The 25,628-nt window shown below is 39.9% G+C and overlaps 1 protein-coding gene across 2 annotated transcripts in view; it reads right to left on the bottom strand.

The window, feature by feature from the left end:
- Positions 1-1,589: 1,589 nt before the first annotated feature.
- Positions 1,590-25,628, bottom strand: part of MOB3B (MOB kinase activator 3B) — a 233,812-nt gene continuing 209,773 nt past the window's right edge. For both annotated transcript variants that reach the window (XM_082602941.1, XM_082602942.1), the window contains exons 4-5: positions 8,413-8,522; positions 1,590-1,631 (exon numbers count right to left, since the gene is read on the bottom strand). In XM_082602941.1, the coding sequence (XP_082459067.1) occupies positions 8,457-8,522 (66 nt within the window). In that variant the 3' untranslated portion in view covers positions 1,590-1,631; positions 8,413-8,456. The remainder of the gene's footprint in view (positions 1,632-8,412; positions 8,523-25,628) is intronic.

Here is a 25,628-nt window from a genome sequence, read left to right as displayed (position 1 = left end):
CTGGGGATGAACTTCCAAAAGCTTTGTGTGTGATTCAATCTGATGTCTTTATCTTTGGTGCTACAATAGTTTTTACGTTGTTTTTGTTTTTTTTTAATAAACCACTAACACATTTTCTTTGAAAACTAAGGGTTATGCTCTCCTGAGGTACGGTAAAGTTTTGGTTCTTGGATTTTAAAGAACAATTAATATTGCTGATAGAAAGATGAGAACAGACCTTTTTGGTTTTCAAAGCATTTACAATACCGTATGTTCTTTTGGATGACCACAAGGTATCTTCTGAAAAACTAATCAAGACACCAAAATTCAATCCAAATATCCTGCAATTCTGGTTCACGGGCTATCTTAACTGTAATTCTTTATTTTATTTATTTATTTAGTTTTGCGCTACGAGAGCCTCTCACTGCTGGGGCCTCTCCCGTTGCGGAGCACAGGCTCCAGACGCGCAGGCTCAGCGGCCATGGCTCACGGGCCCAGCCGCTCCGCGGCACGGGTGATCTTCCCGGCAGGGGCACGAACCCGCGCCCCCTGCATCGGCAGGCGGACTCTCAACCACTGTGCCACCAGGGAAACCCTATATTTAATTTTTAACAAGAGTTTCTTATGAATTTTTCACATTGTAGAATGGTGGACCTTGTAAGCACATGGAAAGAAAGCCCATATGATGAATGGTGAATAAACTGAAGTTCAGTGGACCTTCCAAACATCTCAAAGTCATCTTGCTATGGGTTGAATTTTGTACGCCCCAAAAAGCTATGTTGACGTCTTAACCTTCAGTACCTCAGAATGTGACCTAATTTGGAACTTAAGTCATTGAACATTTAATTAGTGAAGACAAAGTCACGTGCGAGTAGGTGGGCTCCGAATCCAAAACGGTGTCCTTATTGAGATGAGGGAAATTTGGATATGGAAACACAGAAAGAACTTGTGAAGACAGATGCAGCGGTTGGAGTTCTGCTGCTATAAGCCAAGGAACTCCTGGGGCTACCAGATGCTGGAAGATGCAAGGGAAGATAGTCTCCTACAGGCTTTGCAGAGAGGCTGGCATGGCCAAAACTTTGATTTTGCATTTCTGGCTTCCGTGAGAAGTGACAGAATAAATTTCTTTTGCTTTGAGCCCCGGTGTGTGGTACTTTGTTTCAAGAAGCCCTACAAAGCTGACACACACCTCCAAATAAAGTCTGGTTAACTCACCATAAAATTAGGTCAATTGTTACTAATGTGAATAAATAACCATACTACTAATGATAAACCCTATGTTAATTATAGACAATTACCAAGAGAATCTTATTAAACTTCATAACACCTCATGGAAAGAGTTGTAGGAAACAAGGATTTCATCTCATACGCTGAAACGTCTACAAGGTAAGTTAAAATTTAAATAGGAAATAAAATGATAATAGGAGTTTTAGAGTTAAAACAAGTCAAACCAGTCTAATCAAAACTAAATCAAACCCGTCTAATCAGCTTTTGTATATGTATTGCTATTAACGTGAAAAGCTTACATTGTTTTCTATGTTTATAATAATTGCCAATTTTCGGATTAGCAGGAGTATACTCCTTATTTTCTTCTTCCACTTTAGGTGGTTGTTCAGCCACAGGCTGCCGAGGTAAGGGCGTCCTCTCGGGCCCTGAAAAAAAGTATGAACAGAGATCAGACATATGTCGATTTCTCTGACTATTTTCTTTCTCTAACTGCATTTTTTTCACAAGGATTTGAGGCAGAGATTTAAAATCTAAGTTATACCATATTTCCAACAATAAACTTTATATCATCCTATAGGAAATTGCCACGGATTGTTGGAGAGGGTGTGGAGAAAAGGGAACCCTCCTACGCTGTTGGTGAGAATGTAAAATTGGTGAAACTGCTATGGAGAAAAGTATGGAGGTTCCTGTAAACACTAAAAATAGAGTTGCCATATGATCCAGCAATCCCACTCCTGGGCATAAACCAAGACAAAACTACAATTCAAAAAATGAATGCATCCCTATGTTCACAGCACCACTATTTACAACAGCCAAGACATGGAAACAACCGAAATGTCCACTGACATATGAATGGATAAAGAAGACGTGGTCTATATATACAATAGAATATTACTCAGCCATAAAAAAGCATGAAATAATGTCATCTGCAGCAACATGGATGGACCTAGAGATTATCATACTAAGTGAAGTAAGTCAGACAGAGAAAGACAAGTACCAGATGATATTACTTACATGTGCAATCTAAAATACGCCACAAATGAACATATCTACGAAACAGAAACAGACTCACAGACATAGAGAACACACTGTGGTTGGCAAGGGTGTGGAGAGGGAAGGATTGGGAGTTTGGGATTAGCAGATGCAAACTAGTGTACATAGGATGGATAAACAACAAGGTCCTACTGTATAGCACAGGGAACTATATTTAAGATCCTATGATAAACCATAATGGAAAAGAATTTTAATGGAAAAGAATGTTCCATTCTTTCCAAAAAGAATATATATGTGTACAACTGAGTCACTTTGCCGAACAGCAGAAATTAACACCGCATTGTAAATCAACTACACTTCAATAAAATGTTTTAAAAGACGGCTACGGACCAATTGTATAGGATAATGGATCATGTTTCTTGTCTGCTATTTTGATGAAAGTTTTAAATGCTCACCTTCATCGGTGGGATCCGTACCACTAATCTCTGGGTGAAAAACCCCACATAAAAAAATAAACAATATAAAAATCACTGGAAAAATGACATGATTTACCCAGTGATCTACTGTGTCTCAGAGTTTCCTTTCTTTGCCCAGCAGGTCCTGTAAGTAGCAGGGACATTAGGATGGCACTGCCCAATGGAGATAAAAATGCTGGGGATGAATTTCCAGAAGCTTTGTGACTCAGTCTGATGTCTTTATCTTTGGTCCTACAATAGTTCTTAGGAGTTCTTTTTTAAATTTTTTAATAAACCACTATCAGATTTTCTTTGAAAATTAAGAACTATGTTTTCATGGGTAATGTAAATTTTTGGTTCCTGGATTTTAAAGAACAATTAATATTCCTGATAGAAAGATGAGAACAGACCTTTTTGGTTTTCAAAGCATTTACAATACCGTATGTTCTTCTGGATAACCACAAAGTATCTCCTAAAAAACTAATCGGACACCAAAATTCAATCCAAATGCCCTGCAAATTCTGGTTCATGGGCTATCTTAAGTGTAATTCTTTTCTTTTTATTTTCTTGCGGTACGCGGGCCTCTCACTGCTGTGGCCTCTCCCGTTGCGGAGCACAGGCTGCGGATGCGCAGGCTCAGCGGCCATGGCTTACTGGCCCAGCCGCTCCGCGGCACGTGTTATCTTCCCGGACCGGGGCACGGACCCACGTCCCCTGCATCGCCAGGCGGACTCTCAACCACTGCGCCACCAGGGAAACCCTATATTTAATTTTTAACAAGAGTTTCTTATGAATTTTTCACATTGTAGAATGGTGGACCTTGTAAGCACATGGAAAGAAAGCCAATACGATGAATGGTGAATAAACTGAAGTTCAGTGGACCTTCCAAACATCTCAAAGTCATCTTGTTACGGGTTGAATTTTGTTTGCCCCAAAAAGCTATGTTGAAGTCTTAACCTTCAGTACCTCAGAATGTGACCTAATTTGGAACTTAAGTCATTGAACATTTAATTAGTGAAGACAAAGTCACATGCGAGTAGGTGGGCTCCTAATCCAAAACGGTGTCCTTATTGAGAAGAGGGAAACTTGGATATGGAAACACAGAAAGAACTTGTGAAGACAGATGCAGCGGTTGGAGTTCTGCTGCTATAAGCCAAGGAACTCCTGAGGCTACCAGATGCTGGAAGATGCAAGGGAAGATAGTCTCCTAGAGGCTTTGGAGAGAGGCTGGCATGGCCAAAACTTTGATTTTGCATTTCTGGTTTCTGTGACAACTGAGAGAATAAATTTCTTTCGCTTTGAGCCCCAGTTTGTGGTACTTTGTTTCAAGAAGCACTACAAAGCTGACACACACCTCCAAATAAATTTTGCTTAACTCACCATAAAATAAGGACAATGGTTACTAATGTGAATAAATAACCATACTACTAATGATAAACCCTATGTTAGTAATTACCAAGAGAATCTTATGAAACTTCATAACACTGCATGGAAAATGTTGTAGGAAATATGGATTTCATCTCATACGTTAAAACGTCTACAAAGTAAGTTAAATTTAAGTAGGAAATAAAATGATAATAGGAGTTTTAGATTTAAAATAAATCAAACCAGTCTAATCAAAACTAAATCAAACCAGTCTAATCAGCTGTTGTATATGTACTGCTATTAACTTGAAAAGCTTACATTTTTCCTTATCTGTATAAAAATTGCCAGTTTTCTCATTAGCAGGAGTATACTCCTTATTTTCTTCTTCCACTTCATGTGGTGGTTCAGCCATAGGCTGCTCAGGTAAGGGCGTCATCTCAGGCCCTGAAAAAAAGTATGACCAGAGATCAGAAATATGTTGATTTCTTTGATTATTTTCTTTTACTAACTGCATTTTTTCACAAAGGATTTCAGTCAGAGATTTAAAATCTAAGTTATACCATATTTCCAACAATAAACTTTATACCATCCTATAGGAAATTGCCACGGATTGTTGGAGAGGGTGTGGAGAAAAGGGAATCCTCCTACACTCTTGTTGGGATGTAAAATTGGTGAAACTGCTATGGGGAACAGTATGCAGGTTCCTCTAAAAACTAAAAATAGAGTTGCCATATGATCCAGCAATCCCACTCCTGGGCATATACCAAGACAAAACTGTAATTCAAAAAGATGAATGCACCCCTATGTTCACAGCAGCACTCTTTACAAAAGCCAAGACGTGGAAACAACCTAAATGGCCACTGACATATGAATGGATAAAGAAAATGTGGTATATATATACACAATAGAATATTACTCAGCCATAAAAAGCATGAAATAATGTCATCTGCAGCAACATGGATGGACCTAGAGATTATCATACTAAGTGAAGTAAGTCAGACACAGAAGGACAAGTACCAGATGATATCACTTACATGTGCAATCTAAAATACGCCACAAATGAACATATCTACGAAAGAGAAACAGACTCACAGACATAGAGAACACACTGTGGTTGCCAAGGGGGTGGAGAGGGAAGGATTGGGAGTTTGGGATTAGCAGATGCAAACTAGTGTATATAGGATGGATAAACAACAAGGTCCTACTGTATAGCACAGGGAACTATATTTAAGATCCTATGATAAACCATAATGGAAAAGAATATCAAAAAGAATATATTGTGTACAACTGAGTCACTTTGCTGTACAGCAGAAATTAACACCGCATTGTAAATCAACTATAATTCAATAAAATGTTTTTAAAAATTACTACGGACCAATTTTCTAGGATAGTGGATCACGTTTCTTATATGCTATATTTTTTTAAAGGGAATAAAAACACTTTTATTTGGAAATTTCAAGTTGCAAGGAGAGCTCTCAGCCAAGCTCTGTGACCTAGCTAGCCGATTATTTACAGGATATTTGGGCAGGAATTGTTAATGAGCTTTTAATTTGGAGTGCTTAAGTTGCCAAAGTGCTCTGAGCTCCAGTGAAGCACCACAGAATCCATAAGGGAAACTTTATCAATCACTCCCGGCAGCTACCTCCCCCAACTCCCGCCACGAAAGGCAGCCAATTGGCTTTCTAACCAAGACCACAGACACACACATTAGTGGAGTCACACTCCAAGTCCCTGTTTATAAATTGCCTTTCAAATGCTAGGGGATTCAGGTATAATATACTTAAGCTCCAGGCATGAACCCACCAAAACAAGGCATGCTGTGTATGATAAAGTCAGAAGAAAGCAGAATTTGATGAAGCCAATTTCTGGTAGAAACTCTACAATCAAAAACCATTCAGCCAATCACAACCTACTATTGTTCAATAGTGTACGGTCTTTAGCCAATGGGATTCCTGGGTTTTTGCCCTTCGCCTGGGAGACTGATAAACTGTCTGACAAGAACTAATACCAGAGAAGTGGCCAGAGAGACCTATAGCAGAGGGAATGATGGGTACTATCAGTTTACACAATCCAGCCCTAAGGACAGAATCCAAGCCCCCAATGAGAAGCCACGTTCAGCATCTTCCAAGTCAACAAGGAGCAGTTATGTTTTGCAAGAACTCGCAATCAAGCCCCAATCCAAGTTCATGCCTTTTTAAGAAAACACCTGTTGCTGGAGCATTTGCAGGAAAAGCAGACAGAAAGCTAGCCAAGTTAGGCCCCTTATTCAATCCTTCCACCATAACTACGACCACCGCTACAGATTTACAAAAAGAAGTAAACTGCTAAGCTTGTGTGTCTGTGTGTGTGTGTTGGGGAGAGGGTAAAGGGAATGTTCTCTCTACCATCTCCTTGCTAGTTTTCTATCCTCTTTGGTCAAAGCTCTCTTCCTCCTCCTAAGTAATCCCAGGGAGGAAGTCAGCATGCTTAGTCACCTCACCCAGCCTGTCTTTCAAAGCCCTGCCCCTCTCCTTCTCCGCCTAAACGTTCCTCAGTAGACCATGCATCCAGGGTGAGCACATGGGCCAGCACCCCAGGCTGCACAAACTGCGCGCCGCGACCCTCACCCCGCATGCATTACCAGGGCCCAATCTGGGGGGGCCTCGCCGCAGCACCCACCCCGGGGTGTTGCCCCCAACTCGGGCCCATCCAAGTCCAGGGGATTGTAAGGGGAGGAGCAGGGGGCCAGGAGACCAGCCCTCCTTCCCAGGGCCGTCCCCGCCCCCCCACACCCCCCCCCCCCGTCAGCAGCGGGAGAGGCTGTCGCCATGGCCACGCCCCCTCCTCGGGGCCAGCGCGGCAGGCTCCCTCCAGGTGCAGGCCCCGACTTCTCCCTCGGCCTGCGCAGGCGCTCAGGGCAGTTTAAGGCGGCGGGCGCGGCCGCGCCGACTGCGGAGCCGGGTAGGCAGAGGCAGGGCGAGCTCCGCCCGCTCCCCAACGCCCGTTCCCGGCCGCCTCAACAGTGGCAGCCAGCACCACGAGTCCACAACACACCGACCCACCTCCGCGCACCTCTTATCTGCTATTTCGATGAAAGTTTTAAATGCTCACCTTCATCGGTGGGATCTGTACCACTAATCGCTGGGTGAAAAAAAACACATAAAACAATAAACAATATAAAACTCATTGCGAAAATGACGTGGTTTACCCAGTGATTTACTGGGTCTCAGAGTTTCGTGCCCAGCAGGTCCTATAACTAGCAGGGGCATTATGATGTCACTGCCGAATGGAGATCACAGTGCTGGGGATGAACTTCCAAAAGCTTTGTGTGTGATTCAATCTGATGTCTTTATCTTTGGTGCTACAATAGTTTTTACGTTGTTTTTGTTTTTTTTTAATAAACCACTAACACATTTTCTTTGAAAACTAAGGGTTATGCTCTCCTGAGGTACGGTAAAGTTTTGGTTCTTGGATTTTAAAGAACAATTAATATTGCTGATAGAAAGATGAGAACAGACCTTTTTGGTTTTCAAAGCATTTACAATACCGTATGTTCTTTTGGATGACCACAAGGTATCTTCTGAAAAACTAATCAAGACACCAAAATTCAATCCAAATATCCTGCAAATTCTGGTTCACGGGCTATCTTAACTGTAATTCTTTATTTTATTTATTTATTTAGTTTTGCGCTACGAGAGCCTCTCACTGCTGGGGCCTCTCCCGTTGCGGAGCACAGGCTCCAGACGCGCAGGCTCAGCGGCCATGGCTCACGGGCCCAGCCGCTCCGCGGCACGGGTGATCTTCCCGGCAGGGGCACGAACCCGCGTCCCCTGCATCGGCAGGCGGACTCTCAACCACTGTGCCACCAGGGAAACCCTATATTTAATTTTTAACAAGAGTTTCTTATGAATTTTTCACATTGTAGAATGGTGGACCTTGTAAGCACATGGAAAGAAAGCCCATATGATGAATGGTGAATAAACTGAAGTTCAGTGGACCTTCCAAACATCTCAAAGTCATCTTGTTATGGGTTGAATTTTGTACGCCCCAAAAAGCTATGTTGATGTCTTAACCTTCAGTACCTCAGAATGTGACCTAATTTGGAAGTTAAGTCATTGAACATTTAATTAGTGAAGACAAAGTCACGTGCGAGTAGGTGGGCTCCGAATCCAAAACGGTGTCCTTATTGAGAAGAGGGAAATTTGGATATGGAAACACAGAAAGAACTTGTGAAGACAGATGCAGCGGTTGGAGTTCTGCTGCTATAAGCTAAGGAACTCCTGGGGCTACCAGAAGCTGGAAGATGCAAGGGAAGAATAAATCAAACCAATCTAATCAAAGCTAAATCAAACCAGTCTAATCAGCTTTTGTATATGTATTGCTATTAACTTGAAAAGCTTACATTGTTCCATACCTTTATAATAACTGCCGGTTTTCTCATTAGCAGAAGTATACTCCTTATTTTCTTCTTGCACTTTGGTTGTTCAACCACAGGTTGCTCAGGTAAGTGCGTCGTCTCAGGCCCTGAAAAAAAGTATGTCCAGAGATCAGACATATGTTCATTTCTTTGATTATTTTCTTTTACTAACTGCATTTTTTCACAAAGGATTTCAGTCAGAGATTTAAAATCTAAGTTATACCATATTTCCAACAATAAACTTTATATCATCCTATAGGAAATTGCCACAGAGTGTTGGAGAGGGTGTGGAGAGAAGGGAACCCTCCTACACTCTTGGTGGGATGTAAAATTGGTGAAACTGCTACGGAGAACAGTATGGAGGTTCCTCTAAAAACTAAAAATAGAGTTGCCATATGATCCAGCAATCCCACCTCTAGGCATATATGAAGACAAAACTATAATTCAAAAAGATGAATGCACCCCTGTGTTCACAGCAGCACTATTTACAAAAGCCAAGACATGGAAACAACCTAAATGTCCACTGACATATGAATGGATAAAGAAGATGTGGTATATATATACAATAGCATATTACTCATCCATAAAAAAGCATGAACTAATGCCATTTGCAGCAACATGGATGGACCTAGAGGTTATCATACTAAGTGAAGTAAGTCAGATAGAGGAAGTCAAGTACCAGATGATATCACTTACATGTGGATTCTAAAATATGTCCCAAATGAACATATCTACGAAACAGAAACAGACTCACAGACATAGAAAACAGACTGTGGTTGCCAAGGGGGTGGAGAGGAGGATTAGGACTTTGGGATTTGCAGATGCAAACTAGTGTATATAGGATGGATAAACAACAAGGTCCTACTGTATAGCACAGGGAACTATATTTAATATCCTATGATAAACCATAATGGAAAAGAATATCAAAAAGTATATATATGTCTATAACTGAGTCACTTTGCTGTAGAGCAGAAATTTACACCGCATTGTAAATCAACTATACTTCAATAAAATGTTTTTTAAAAATTGCTATGGACAAATTTCCTAGGATAATGGATCATGTTTCTTATCTGCTATTTTGATGAAAATTTTTAATGCTTACCTTCATCGGTGGGATCCGTACCACTAATCTTTGGGTGAAAAACCCCACATAAAAAAATAAATAGTAAAAAAGTCATTGGGAAAATGACGTGATTTATCCAGTGATCTACTGTGTCTCAGAGTCTTCTTTCTTTGCCCAGCAGTTTCTGTAACTAGCAGAGACATTAGGATGTCACTGATAAATGGAGATCAGAATGCTGGGGATGAATTTCCGAAAGCTTTGTGACTCAGTCTGATGTGTTTATCTTTGGTCCTACAATTGTTTTTAGGTGTGTTTTTTTTTTTTTTTAAATAAACCACTATCAGATTTTCTTTGAAAATTAAGACTTATGTTTTCATGAGGTAATGTAAATTTTTGGTTCCTGGATTTTAAAGAACAATTAATATTGCTGATAGAAAGATGAGAACAGACCCTTTTGGTTTTCAAAGGAATTACAATATCGTATGCTGTTTTGGATAACCACAAAGTATCTCCTATAAAACTAATCAGACATCAAAATTCAATCCAAATGTCCTGCAAATTCTGGTTCCTGGGCTATCTTAACTGTAATTCTTTTTTTTTTTTTTTTTTTTTTTTTTTTTCAGTATGCAGGCCTCTTACTGCTGTGGCCTCTCCCATTGCGGAGCACAGGCTGTGGACGCGCAGGCTCAGCGGCCATGGCTCATAGGCCCAGCCGCTCCGCGGCATGTGGGATCTTCCCTGACCCTGGCACGAACCCGTGTACCCTGCAGCGGCAGGCGGACTCTCAACCACTGTGCCACGAGGGAAGCCCTTAACTGTAATTCTTTAGGGGAAAGTTGTTTGAAACATCCTTTTGGGGGCGGTTTAAGACCTATATTCTTTATAGAATATAATATATTTATTTTGCTAAAAACATTTTATCAGTGAAACCGATCTTTCACCTCACATCATACAGATTGAGAAAATTATCTAACAGTTAGAATAGGACTTACGCCTGGATAATATTATCCATACATTCTTCATATAACAACTCATATAATAAGCAATAAAGGCAAGAAATCAAATGGACAATACCACCAATATTGCTCTTCATATTAAAGGATCACCTAATATCCCCTCCCGCAGTTGTAATTATTATTGATGGAGTCTCTTAGCTCTGGACAATATTCATAATTAAAATGACACAAGCATCAGGAGAAAAAGCGCACAAGTTTAAAAAGACTTGAATGTTTTTTCAGTATAATGAAGGCTCACAAATGAAGTCCAGCCAGTGTGGCATTGACTGGGCATACCTGAGGTACTAAAGAGTAAACTCGGAAGGAGTCTAATTGCTTAAGAGGGTGACAGGAAGCAGAGAGGACTTATTCTAAAGTAAAAGATGGTTAGGATCACAGCCTCAGTCCTCAGTCAACGAAAGGGAGGTCGTCCTGTGTTTAGTACTGTTTTTCTTTTAGGCTCTCCAGCCCATTCTTCCGTGGGTGCTGGGAAGTGAAGAAGAGATGTGAGTAAAGAGCTAGTAGGCTTCTGGAGCCCTTTACTTTGGCATCTCCCTAACAGGGTGCAACATAGAAAAGGGGACGTACTTGGAGCAAGCATGCCCCTGGTTGCCCTGAACCACTGCACAGCTTTGTCTGATGGAGCTCAGCCATGATGAAACTTAGCAAAAGATAGAAGTTCCAGGGTTGGGGAGGAGGTGGCATCCAGTGGAATTACCAACTTTTCTCTCTGCAGAATCCTCTTATATTCCTAGAATAGTTATGCTTATTTTCAGATGTGACAAACCCCCTCTACATGTAATGGAACTGGTAGAGTGAATTGGTAGATTTTTTTTTAAACATTCGATTTTATGAAACTAAGTTTGTTTCAAAATTGATTTTAATTTTCCTTTGTCCCATGACCAGTACTCTTTCTAGAGTATATCACTAGTGTTACGGGTTGAACTATGTCTCCCCACCCCCAAGTTCAAATGTTGAAGTCCTAACCCTCCAGTACCTCAGAATGTGACCCTGTTTGAGATGGGGTCACTGCAGATGTAATTAGTTAAGATGAAGTCATACTAAAGTAGGGTGGGCCCCTAATACAACATGATTGCTATTCTTATAAAAAGGGGAAAGTTGAACATAGACAGTCAGACAGATACACACACACACACACACACACACACACACACACACACACACACACACACACACACACACACACACACAGGGAGAATGCCATGTGAAGATGAAGGCAGAGATGGGGATGATGCAGCAAAAGTCAAGGAACACTGAAGACTGCCAAGAAACTACCAAAAGCTAGAAGAGAGGCACAGGACAGATTCTCCCTTACAGCCCTCAGAAGGAACCAACCCTACTAACACCTTGGTCTCAGATGTCTAGACTCCAGAACTGTGAGTCAGCAAATTTCTGTTGTTTAAGCCACTCAGTTTGTGGTACTTCTTTATGGCAGCCCTAGCAAACAAACACTAGATAAACTCTTTGGGTTCTTGGGAAGAGATTATGGAAACTAAACTTGAATGTGTCCTCACTGTATATCATCAGTTTAGGCTGTAGTTATCATTTCCATGAATGTAAATATTCTATTATGCAATAGAGTAAAAACTTATCTTTAAAAAAAGTGTATATTTACTTTCTATATATTAAACTATATTTTATGCTTTTGAAGAATGCCCTAAGAAGGATCCATTGCTAATACCAAGGATGTCATTAGATATACTTTCTAATCTATGATTTTATTTTATTTCTTGTTTCTTGACCATGTCTGGGTTATAAGCCCCTTCCATTTTGGTGTCTTCTCCGATAAGAGCACTGGGCCAGGAGTAAGAAGGAATACATTTGGGTCTTAGCTCCATCACTTACTACCTATGTGATCATGAGCAAATCATCTCTCTAACCCTGAATTTCCTCATCTGGAAAATAAGTAAATTAGAGATCATACCAAGTAGATATTCGAGGCATTTACTGGGTTGAATTTATTTCCTGAATTTATTTACTTCATAAAGAATTTATTTACTTTCTATAAGATAATTTTTTTTCATGCCTAAAAGGATTAGCGCTGGTGAGATTTTCATATACACAGCTTTTTAAGAGGCATAACACAACAGTACCCTACTAGGAAAGTAAATATAAGTAGAAAAAGTGATGTAGTAGAAGACACACAAACATTAAGAAATGAAACCATGTTGTAAAATGACCCCAAACGTATTTTAAAGACTGTCAGTTGAGTCATCCTAATCTTCGAGAGACTCCATTAAACGCAGATAGTTCCACAAAGCGTACATTAGTTGTTGCAATCCATGAACGTAAGTCTCAAACCTTGCTTAAAATATTAATTTGAATATTACTTTCCTTAATTCTAAATAGTAAGTTTACACATGACATAAAATAAAATAAATGATTGGTTATATCATTGTAATTTTGTAAAACCAAGAACAATGAACTCTGCTTCATCGGAATGGTTAGGGAACTGAGGTTGTCTTTAACAGACTCTCTCAAACTAAACAGAAGTTACCATTTCATTCAGGATTGCTAATTTTCAAAGAACTAGAATCTTTCAATAAAATATAAGAAAGTTCTTTTGAACAGAATGTAATCTCTTTTCTCTCTTTGTGGGGCTGTCAAGAATTTATAGGGCCCTCTGGGTTAAGTGAGAACCTTGATTATCAATGAGTACTTTTGTGTATCATTTTGATTATCTGAGCTTTTTTCCCCCAGGTCCAGATCCTTTTTATTTATATTATTATTTTTTATTAAGGTAAAGCTTTTTTTAGCTTCTAGATGAATAGAAATATTGAAGTAAGGGTATTTTTACTAACATGGTGACTCATGTAGTAAAAGAGAAATATCTGTTGATATTAAAACGTTGGGTTTAAAACCAGATCTTTCATTCACAACTTAATAGAAGAGGCAAGGGAAGACTGCATGGAATCTGGCCAGGCTGAAGTTGTTTAATTAGGTTGCTATTTAAAAACTGCCACTTAACCTAAGTCTTAAGGAGGTTGCTAATTAATAGCTATCCAAAGATTCAGGATAACAGGGTAGATGCATTAGGACAGAGGGACAAGAACATTGAGACTGCTAAGTAAAGAGTGGAAAAACTGATTTACAGTGGGGTCTGGAAGTTTAAAACTTCAAAGCTGAACAGTGCTGTGTAATAACGAGTCCAAAGGGCCTGGCTTCAGGTTGCTAAATTAGATTAGACGGGAAGAAGAACATTGGCATTGGGATGTAAATTAAGTAAAATGAGAGACCATGATGTGTTGTCTGGGGCCAATGAAGCTCCCTAGGACATGTAAGACTTGGAAATGAGAGGAACTGTGGGAAAGTGGTACCTTGGTCTTCTGTGAATGAGGCTGGTGTAGAGAATGACAACAGATGATGGTGGTGGGTAGGGTGGTAGAGAGTGGTATTGTTAAATGGCATAAACCTGGGAGGATGGGTGGTTTTGAGAACACAAAAGTCAAGATACTGAAGAGCAAGAATGCCAACCACACCTCAAGGCACTGATATACACTGGGGTACATGAGATTTAGGAGAAGGGGTTGTAGAAGGCTGCAGGGAAGAGCCAGATCTCGGTGAGAAGTTGTACTCATACTGAATCTAGATGTTGTATTTATAATTTAACATTATAATATAAGCATTCTGACACACTTACTTTTAATATCTGTAAAACATCCAATTCAGTGAATATTTATTACTTTTTTGGGTGATTTACCTTATCGTTGGTTAGGTTGTTTCCAATTTTCCTTATTACACACAGTAAAGTAATGAGCATATTTATGGCTAAAATTTTTTCAGCATTTATAATGATTTCATTTAGATAGTTTCCTAAATGAGGAATTTCTACCTTAAAGCATATGAACATTTCCAGGCTCTTGATACTCACTGTTCCACACTCATCTTGGATTTTCCCAGCCCCAGCCATGGAACCAACCGTCATCTCTAAGAATTCCTGGTTCCTTTCAGGGGACAATAGTATCCACATGCCAAGATCTGGACACTAGACGTGTTCATTGAATCAGAACACCACTGTGGTCAGGTCCTCTCAGTGGACAGAGACAGGAATACAGTGTATGTACAAGTGTATATGTGTATGTAATATATGCATATATATACATACATATATTTACATCTATATTTATTTCTATATGTATCTATAGCAAAAACATGGGTTCAAACAGTTACTTTAACTTCAGACCAACACCTGTTTACATATTTATAACCCCCTTCTTTGATGGTGAGAAACCTGGCTTCCATTATACTTAATGGAGTATATTTACTTGTTTGATTAACTTCTCCCTCCTCCCCGTGGTATGGAATCAACCTTCCATTGCTGCTACCTCCCTCCCGCTGTCTAGATGCCTTTCACAACCCACTCAGGCTCTGACACCCTCTGCCAGGCTGCTCTCCCAGATAGATGACCTCCTCACCCCACTGGCCTCTGCCACCTCATGGTAGGCAGCCCTCCTACACAGATGCCTGCCCCATTTCACCTGGGCTCCAATACACCATGCCAGGCTACCTCCCACCTCACCCCTGCATGGATTCCCTCCCGATCCTGATTCCGTTCCAATATTCCATACCGAGCACCCCTCCTCCTACTCAGATGCCCTTCTCATCCCACTTGAGCTCTGACACCCCATTCTGGGCCACATGGCTCCCTCCACCCCACCCTGGCACATATCCTACTGTGAGTGACCCTACCTAAGGCTTTGGGATAGGAATTTTCAGAAGGATGAAGGGGGAAGTGACAATGTACCTACTTTCAAATTTAGTTGACTCAGAAACATTCAGAACTTCTGAACACTGCTGTCTTTTTCTTTCTTCTCAATGGTCACCCTTGCCCCAAATCCTGCTCTAATTCCTTTCTCTCCGATCTTATATCTTCTCATTCAACTTGAAGTGATGATCCATGTTCACATCTTCTAAAGGGAAATTTACACAGTAAAAAGATTAAAGACACCAGAATAGGGTTACCCTAGTGGCGCAGTGGTTGAGAACCCGCCTGCCAATGCAGGGAACACAGGTTCGAGACCTTGTTCAGGAAGATCCCACACGCCACGGAGCAACTAAGCCCATGTGCCACAACTACTGAGCCTGCGCTCTAGAGCTCACGAGTCACAACTACTGAAGCCCATGAGCCACAACTATGGAAGCCGTGCATCTAAAGCCTGTGCTCCGCAACGAGAAACCACTGCAATGAGAAGCCCGTGCACCGCAACAAAGACCCAACACAGCCATTAATAAATAAATAAATAAATAAATAAATAAAGACAGCAGAATAAATGAAAACTTGGGGGCCTCTAAACATACACTGAAGTTAAATGATTTGCCCTCCACAAACGTGAGAATGTGAAGTTCACCTTCAAATGCAACGGGAATTTGAGCAGTGACCAAGCCTGACTCAATGAACAAGTTACCATGATATTTACTCTTATTTTATGTGAACTTTAGCGCATCTTATCCCAGAAAGGATTTTAGGAAGTTTATAAGAGGTACAGAAAATAACAGCATAACATAAAAATAATAAAATATGGGGTGGGGGAGATAGAAAAGCAAGTTCAGGTACTCAGTTAAGCAGGAATCAGCTTTAAAAGTCAACTGTAAAGTCCCATGACCATGTTCAAGGTTGGCATAGAATTGGGTCTATCCTTCATAGAAAGAGATAATACAAAAAAGAGAATCTTGTCAATTATACGACCCACGGTGTTGAGAGAAATAAGAAACTATTTCTCAGAGAGTGGACCCCTATTCTTGGTGTTGGAATCAGACAGGCTCATTTTCTGTGTGATCTGGCCCCTGCGTACCTCTCCAGCTGTGTCTGTGCCACCCACCATCTCCCTTCCGGGGCCCCAGGCACCCTAGTGTTCCTTCAGTGCTTCAAAGAACCTTTTCCTGCCCGAGGTTTCTTTTTCCATCTGGCCCTTTTGCTTGGAGGGCTCTTTTCCTTCTATCTGCTTGGCTGGATCCAGATAAGCCTTTGTCACTTGATTCGTTTGAAAATAATTTCTCCCATTCTGAGGGTTGTCTTTTTGTCTTGTTGATAGTTTCCTTTGTTGTGCAAAAGCTTTTTTAAGTTTCATTAGGTCCCATTTGCTTATTTTTGTTTTTATTTCCATTACTCAAGGAGGTGGGTCAAAAAAGATCTTGCTGTGATTTATGTCAAAGAGTGTTCTTCCTATATTTTCCTCTAAGAGTTTTGTAGTGTCTGGTCTTAATTAAGGTCTTTAATCCATTTTGAGTTTATTTTTGTGTATGGTGTTAAGGAGTGTTTTAATTTCATTCTTTTACATGTCCCTGTCCAGTTTTCCCAGCACCACTTATTGAAGAGGCTGTCCTTTCTACACTGTACGTTCCTGCCTCCTTTATCAAAGATAAGGTGACCATGTGTATGTGGGTTTATTTCTGGGGTTTCTATCCTGCTCCATTGATTTATCTTTCTGTTTTTGTGTCAGTACCATACTGTCTTGATTACTGTAGCTTTGTAGTATAGTCTGAAGTCAGGGAGCCTGATTCCTCCAACTTTGTTTTTCTTTCTCAAGATTGTTTTGGCTATTCGGGGTCCTTTGTGTCTCCATACAAATTTTAAGATATCTTGTTCTAGTTCTGTAAAAAATGCCATTGGTAATTTGATCAAGATTGCATTGAATCTGTAGATTGCTTGGGGTAGTATACTCATTTTGACAATATTGATTCTTCCAATCCAAGAACATGGTATACCTCTCCATCTGTTTCTGTCATCTTTGATTTCTTTCATCAGTGTCTTATAGTTTTCTGAGTACAGGTCTTTTACCTCCATAGGTAGGTTTATTCCTAGGTATTTTATTCTTTTTGTTGCAGTGGTGAATGGAATTGTTTCCTTAATTTCTCTTTCTGATCTTTCATTGTTAGTGTATAGGAATGCAGTAGATTTCTGTGCATTAATTTTGTATCCTGCAACTTTACCAAATTCACTGATTAGCTCTAGTAGTTTTATGGTGGCATCTTTAGGATTCTCTATGTATAGTATCATGTCATCTGCAAACAGTGACAGTTTTACTTCTTCTTTTCCAATTTGTATTCCTTTTATTTCTTTTTCTTCTCTGATTGCCATGCCTAGGACTTCCAGAACTATGTTGAAAAAGAGTAGCGAGAGTGGACATCCTTGTATTGTTCCTGATCTTAGAGGAAATGCTTTCAGTTTTTCACCATTGAGAATGATGTTTGCTGTGGGCTTGTCATATAGGGCCTTTATTATGTTGAGGTAGGTTCCCTCTATGCCCACTTTCTGGAGAGTTTTTATCATAGATGGGTGTTGAATTTTGTCAAAAGCTTTTTCTGCATCTATTGAGATGATCATATGGTTTTTATTCTTCAATTTGTTAATATGGTGTATCACATTGATTGATTTGCATATATTGAAGGATTCTTGCATCCCTGGGATAAAGCCCACTTGATCATGGTGTATGATCCTTTTAATGTGTTGTTGGATTCTGTTTGCTAGTATTTTGCTGAGGATTTTTGCATCTATATTCATCAGTGATATTGTTCTGTAACTTTCTTTTTTTGTAGTATCTTTGCCTGGTTTTGGTATCAGGGTGATGGTGGCCTTGTAGAATGAGCTTGGGAGTGTTCCTTCCTCTGCAATTTTTTGGAAGAGTTTGAAAAGGATGGGTGTTAACTCTTCTCTAAATGTTTGATAGAATTCACCTGTGAAGCCATCTGGTCCTGGGCTTTTGTTTGTTGGAAGATTTTTAATCACAGTTTCAATTTTATTCCTTGTGACTGGTCTGTTCATATTTTCTATTTCTTCCTGGTTCAGTCTTGGAAGGTTACAGCTTTCTAAGAATTTGTCCATTTCTTCCAGGTTGTCCATTTTATTGGCATAGAATTGCTTGTAGTAGTCTCTTATGATGCTTTGTATTTCTGTGGTGTCCATTTTAACTTCTCGTTTTTCATTTCTAATTTTATTGATTTGAGTCCTCTCCCTCTTTTTCTTGATGAATCTGGCTAAAGGTTTACCAATTATGTTTATCTTCTCAAAGAACCAGCTTTTAGTTTTATTGATCTTTGCTATTGCTTTCTTTGTTTCTATTTCATTTATTTCTGCTCTGATCTTTATGATTTCTTTCCTTCTACTAACTTTGGGTTTTTGTTGTTGTTCTTCTTCTTTCTCTAGTTTCTTAGATTTAAGCTTAGGTTGTTTATTTGAGATTTTTCTTGTTTCTTGAGGTAGGGTTGTATTGCTATAAACTTCCCTCTTAGAACTGCTTTTCCTGTGTGCCATAGGTTTTGGGTCATCATGCTTTCGTTGTCATTTGTTTCTGTTTTTCTTTTTTTACTTCTTTGATTTCTTCAGTGATCTCTTGGTTATTTAGTAGTGCACTGTTTAGCCTCCATGTATTTGTGATTTTACATTTTTTTTCCTGTAATTGATTTCCAATCTCATAGCATTGGGGTCAGAAAAGATGCTTGATACAATTCCAATTTTCTTAAATTTACCGAGGTTTGATTTGTGACCCAAGATGTGATCTATCCTGGAGAATGTTCCATGTGCACTTGACAAGAAAGTGTAATCTGCTGTTTTCAGATGGAATGTCCTATAAATATCAATTAAATCTATCTGGTCTCTTGTGTCATTTAAAGCTTGTGTTTCCTTATTTTCTGTCCAGATGATCTGCCCATTGGTGTAAGTGAGGTGTTAAAGTCCCACACTATTATTGTGTTACTGTTGATTTCCTCTTTTATAGCTGTTAGCATTTGCCTTATGTATTGAGGTGCTCCTATGTTGGGTGCATATATATTTATAATTGTTATATCTTCTTCTTGGATTGATTCCTTGATCATTATGTAGTGTCCTTCCTTTTCTCTTGTAACATTCTTTAAAGTCTATTTTATCTGCTATGAGTATTGCTACTCCAACTTTCTTTTGATTTCCATTTGCATGGAATATCTTTTTCCATCCCCTCACTTTCAGTCTGTATGTGTCCCTAGGACTGAAATGGGTCTCTTGAAGACAGCAAATATATGGGTTTTGTTTTTGTATCCATTCATTGAGCCTGTGTCTTTTGGTTGGAGCTTTTAATCCATTCACATTTAAGGTAATTATCAATATGTATGTTCCTATTACCATTTTCTTAATTGCTTTGGGTTTTCGTAGGTCCTTTTCTTCTCTTGTGTTTCCCACTTAGAGAAGTTCCTTTAGCATTTGTTGTAGAGCTGGTTTGGTGGTGCTGAATTCTCTTAGCTTTTGCTTATCTGTAAAGCTTTTGATTTTTCCATCAAATCTGAATGAGACCCTTGCCGGGTAATCTTGGTTGTAGTTTCTTCCCTTTCATCACTTTAAATATATCATGCCACTCCCTTCTGGCTTATAGAGTTTCTGCTGAGAAATCAGCTGTTAACCTTATGGGAATTCCTCTTTATGTTATTTGTCATTTTTCCCTTGTTGCTTTTAATAATTTTTCTTTGTCTTTAATTTTTGTCAATTTGATTACTATGTGTCTTGGCGTGTTTCTCCTTGGGTTTATCCTGTTTGAGACTTTCTGTGCTTCCTGGACTTGGGTGGCTATTTCCTTTCTCACATTAGGAAAGTTTTTGACTATAATCTCTTCAAATACTTTTCAGGTCCTTTCTCTCTCTCTTCTCCTTCTGGGACCCCTATAATGCAAATGTTGGTGCATTTAATGTTGTCCCAGAGGTCTCTTAGGCTGTTTTCATTTCTTTTCATTCTTTTTTCTTTATTCTGTTCCATGGCAGTGAATCCCACCATTCTGTCTTCCAGGTCACTTATCCATTCTTCTGCCTCAGTTATTCTGCTATTGATTCCTTCTAGTGTATTTTTCATTTCAGTTATTGTATTGTTCATCTCTCTTTGTTTGTTCTTTAATTCTTCTAGGTCTTTGTCAAACATTTCTTGCATCTTTTCAATCTTTGCCTCCATTCTTTTTCCGAGGTTCTGGATCATCTTCACTATCATTATTCTGAATTCTTTTTCTGGAAGGTTGCCTATCTCCGTTTCATTTAGTTGTTTTTCTGGGGTTTTATCTTGTTCCTTCATCTGGTACATAGCCCTCTGCCTTTTCATTTTGTCTATCTTTCTGTGAATGTGGTTTTCATTCCACAGACTGTAGGACTGTAGTTCTTCTTGCTTCTGCCATCTGCCCTCTGGTGGATGAGGCTATCTAAGAGGCTTGTGCATGCTTCCTGATAGGAGGGACTGGTGGTGGGTAGAGCTAGGTGTTGCTCTGGTGGGCAGAGCTCAGTAAAACTTTAATCCATTGTCTGCTGATGGGTGGGGCTGAGTTGCCTCCCTGTTCGTTGTTTGGCCTGAGGCAACTCAGCACTGGAGGCTACAGGCTCTTTGGTGGGCTAATGGTGGACTCCAGGAGGGCTCATGCCAAGGAGTACTTCCCAGAACTTCTGCCGCCAGTGTCCTTGTCTCCATGGTGAGCCACAGCCACCCCCTGCCTCTGCAGGAGACCCTCCAACAACTAGCTGGTAGGTCTGGTTCAGTCTCCTATGGGGTCACTGCTCCTTCCCCCTCGGTCCTGATGTGCACACTACTTTGTGTGTGCCCTCCAAGAGTGGAGTCTCTGTTTCCCCCAGTCCTGTCAAAGTCCTGCAATCAAATCCCACTAGCCTTCAAAGTCTGATTCTCTGAGGATTCCTCCTCCCGTTGCTGGACCCCAGTTTGGGAAGCCTGACGTGGGGCTCAGAACCTTCACTCCAGTGGGTGGACTTCTGTGGTCTAAGTGTTCTCCAGTTCGTGAGTCACCCACCCAGCAGTTATGGGGTTTGATTTTATTGTGATTGAGTCCCTCCTACTGTCTCACTGTGGCTTCTCCTTTGTCTTTGGATGTGGGGTATCTCTTTTGGTGAGTTCCAGTGTCTTCCTGCCATGACTATTCAGCAGTTAGTTGTGATTCTGGTTCTCTCACAAGAGGGAGTGAGCACACGTGCTTCTACTCCACCATCTTTAACCAAATCCAGGTTCTCCTGTTCTTATATAGTGCCTTGAGCTTACCCTTGGAGGATTCATCCTGATCATAAGGCGTTATTTGCATGCAAATAATGTTTCCTGGTAGTCTCCCCTTGCTAGAATATAAGCTCTGTGAGACTCAGTGTATCTTATTTACTGCTGTATCCCCAGACCCTTGCACGTAGTAGGTGCTAAAATAAATGCTGAATAAAAACTTCTGTGAGGCTCATTAATGAATTTCATGGGACTGTTTCTTATAACAACCCATTTTATAAGCTGAAGGACTGAGTGATTTGGAGACTAAGTTGGGGATATTGGCAAAAGGCCATCCTAATAAAAATTCATGGAGAACATGCTACAGGCCCGGTAGGATTGTGCTGCCTTGTCCTTTGTCCAATGGAACAAAGAGAGCCTGGAAATGGACCCTGGTGCATGGCTCTTATAGACCTGCCCACTCTGCTTCTTAGGGTTGTCCTTCCGTACAGTGAGGGCATCAGGCAGGAGAGGTGAGGAAGCATAAAACTGCAGGTGTATAACTTATTGTTTACATGGACAGCATCCTGCACAATAGGTCTGCAGAACCCAAGACATCCTGAGAACATCAACTTTTTAATACATAAGTGAAATTCTTTCCCTTAAGGTCTGATCCTCTATCTGTTACACAAACTCCTCCCAAACTCCTCCCTGACACTTTTGCTCTGCACCGAATTACTGTTTACTTTGTATGCATGTGTCTTTCCACATGATAATAACATTTTAATGGAAGGAGGTCCCATTGTCAGGGCAACCAAGGGGAGCACTTGCTCAGTTCAGGCTCTACTGTGACTTAGATTCCTGCCTGCTCTTGGCTCACCTCACTTGTGTGGTTGCAAGGAGGTCAATATTCTGCTGTCTCCTGTTCTTTTCTTCTGTGTCCTGATGACAAACACTCACGCCTCTGAATTAACTTACTTTATAAACTCCTACTATCATTAATGCATTCCCTTTCTCCAGATGAATACTGCAGAATAGTGTACCAGCTGCCTCCAGGAAAGCCTGGCCAACACTTACTTTGTCCTTGTACCATTCCAGGAGCTCAGAATGAGCCTCTATCTACTCACAAGCTGCCATATCCTTTCTCTGGTACCATGAAAAGGCCAATACCAGGAGAAATATATAGTGGATAAGAGTCCCGGCATTGAGTCTGGTTTTCTGGGTTCACATCTCTGCTCCTTCACTAACTATCAGTTTGACCTTGAGCAAAATATTTCATCTCTTTGAGACTCAGTTTTTTCACCAGTAAAGTGGGGGAAATTATGGCACTCACCTCATGGAGTTGTTATAATCATTGAATGAGATATGGCATGTAAATCACTTGGCACAGTGACTGGCACACAGTAAACAAAGCTTAGTTGTATAGTCTAATGTCTTATTACAAGTTTGTAAAGTAAGATGTGCCTTGAGTGAAGTCTCATAAAGAGGCCACGAAAAGGGAATACAAAATACTACATAATACAATATAATAATACAATACATAATACAAAACTTCCTTAAAATCTTCTTTATCCAAATTTCTCCCCAACACTCCTTTAGTGTCTCCTAAAATAACTCTCTTCTTTGTCATCCCACAAGCTCCATCCAATCAACCTTCCTCCACTCTTTAGTTTATTTCCCCTTCCATCTTCCCTCCCTCCCTCCCCTCAATTCATACCTATTTATTTTTTTGTAAGCAGTACCATGCCATTTCTTATTTAAATTAGTTTATCCCTCCCCACTCTGAGGTTATTTTAAAAATAAACCTTTTTGTCCTAGTTCTTTCATGATTTTTTTTCACACTTAAACCTAGGGTCTAAAGCATAGATTGGTAAATATTCTGTAAAGACCAAACTGTAATATGTAGGTGCTTTTACTAAACCTGTACCAGAGGTGCTATTTAGTGCAATAAGGCAAGAAAACAAAATAGAAAATGTAAGGATTGGAAAGGAAGAAACAAAACTGTGTCCACTCTCTAGGTGCTAGGTATACATCAATCAACAAAATAGAGATCCCTGATGACATAGAATTTATATTCTAGTTGGGAGAGACAGACAATACACAATAAACCTAGCAAATAAATTACACAACATAGATGCTATGGGAAAAAGAAAATTTGACCAGAGAAAGGGAGACTGTGAGTCTTGGTGGGCAGGTGTGACCAGCAGAGGCCCCAGTGAGAAGGTGACATTCAAGCAAAGACTTGAGGGGAGAAGGAATTAGACATGAGGGTATTTGGGGGCAGAGCATCCAGGCAGGGGAACGGCCAGCGCAGAGGCCATAAGTGTGAATGTGACCGGCATGTGTGACGCCAGCAAGGAGAGGAGGGACAGAGGGGAACTGAGGGTTTTAATCTGAGGTTTTGAGCAAAGAAGGGACTATATTCTCATCCACAGACTGGGCAGGAGTGGGCGGCCCAGTTCCTCATGTCCAGCCAATGTTAACTTCTCCCACCAAATTTCATCCTGTCTAAAAGACCTCAGCAACTTTGCCCTAAGTGAAATAATTAGCCTTTAGATAAATAAACAAGTCACAATGGACGAGTTTTCTAAATGCTGCTGCCTCTTATGGATGGATGTCAGCATGTAGTGTTTAGCAAGACTAAATACATCATTGTAGAGACATTATATGCACAGTTATGGAGAAACAGTTATCCAAAATATTGTTTCTGGGTTAATAAACATAGGATTCTGTTGATACCTTTGTGCCTCTATGTTCTATATATTTCTTGAAAATGCTTACACTCTTATCCTTTGCTGATTTGGTTATAGGTGAGGTCACATCTCAGTTATATGATACGATTTACTCTGGAGCAGTTATTCAACTTAATCTAGTATGCAGTAATATTTATATGCTCAATCAAAGTTTAATTAGATTGAATTGGATGTCCTCATTTGGGTTTTAATTTATTAAGTACTGGGAATTTTGGGGGTTTTTTTTGTCCTCATTAAAACTCAGTTAGATGATGAATGCTGCATTAAAACAAGAAGTTTCTGTTAAAATAACGTGTTCTGTTAAAATCTACTTCACAATGAAATAGAAAAATCAGATAAAATATCTAATTGTTATAAATGACACTACGATTGCTTCCCAATGACAGTTCTTTATCATTTTGGTCAATGTAGCAATGAAGTCTGCTTGGAAGCAAAGTTGAAATTTAAGAATTTAGGTTATTGAAAGATTGCATAGATTTAATGATCGGCTTAGCTTCCACGGGAAGCAAGCTTCTTATGGGAGTATCAATTTTGCTGTTGTTGGGTGGAAGGACTGAAGGCATCTGGTTTGAATTTATTGTCTTCTAAGACAGTTTTCCATTTATTATCATTAATACAATGTAGGTTACTAGGGAGAATATAATAATACACCAGGTATTCAATGTGTATGGGGATACATTTGAAAATTAAAATAATGGTTTCCTCAGGGGCCTCTCTAGACATGGTAAAGCAGGGGCTGTGACCTGACATGCCTTAGGGGAGTGGCAAGAAACATACACGAGTGAAGCATCCCAGTGTAAGAGGACAGTGGTAACTGACAACCAGCCACATGTTTGTGCAGCAACAGGGAGTGGTGAGGACAGTGGTACATTAGAGAGACAACCCCATCAAAATGGGTCAGCCACTTCTCAGCCAATTCCTGAAAAAAAAAAGCCTTGTGTGGCCAGATCTTCTGATTTTGTAAGAGAAGCCAGAAATTCTGATTTTCATGTGTCAAATTTTCTGATTTTTAAATGTCGGTACTAGTAAAACAACAACAACAACTACAATCTACATAGGTCCAACAAAACATGCCTGCAGGACAAATTCAGTCCATAGCCCGCCTCTTTGTCACTTCTTGGTATACATTTCAGACAGTGGAACTGAAAACAGAGAAACCCTTATATGTGTGACTGAGTTCCAGAAATCTCGTTCCTCACTGCCCTGTGTCTAGAAATCACCTCGTCACAAACAGCTTTTGTCAGACATAGTATTCTATTGTTGCTATTAGGAACAGGGGCTACTTTTGGAGTCATTTACAATTATTACATAGTGACTGGAAATGTACTAATATCAATAATGTATAAGTATACAGAATTTGCATATTTCTGCTTTTCCAAATATGTTAATATTTTAATCTTACATCAGTGTCCAAAAATAATTATAAGCTACATGGGAACAAATCTAGGACCCCAGTTGCAGTT

This window comes from Mesoplodon mirus, assembly GCF_964341445.2.
Source record: "Mesoplodon mirus genome assembly, chromosome: 1".
In the NCBI taxonomy this organism is placed as follows: domain Eukaryota; kingdom Metazoa; phylum Chordata; class Mammalia; order Artiodactyla; family Ziphiidae; genus Mesoplodon; species Mesoplodon mirus.
The sequence above is the reverse complement of the archived record's forward strand: the minus strand, read 5'-3'. Positions and strand labels throughout refer to the sequence as shown.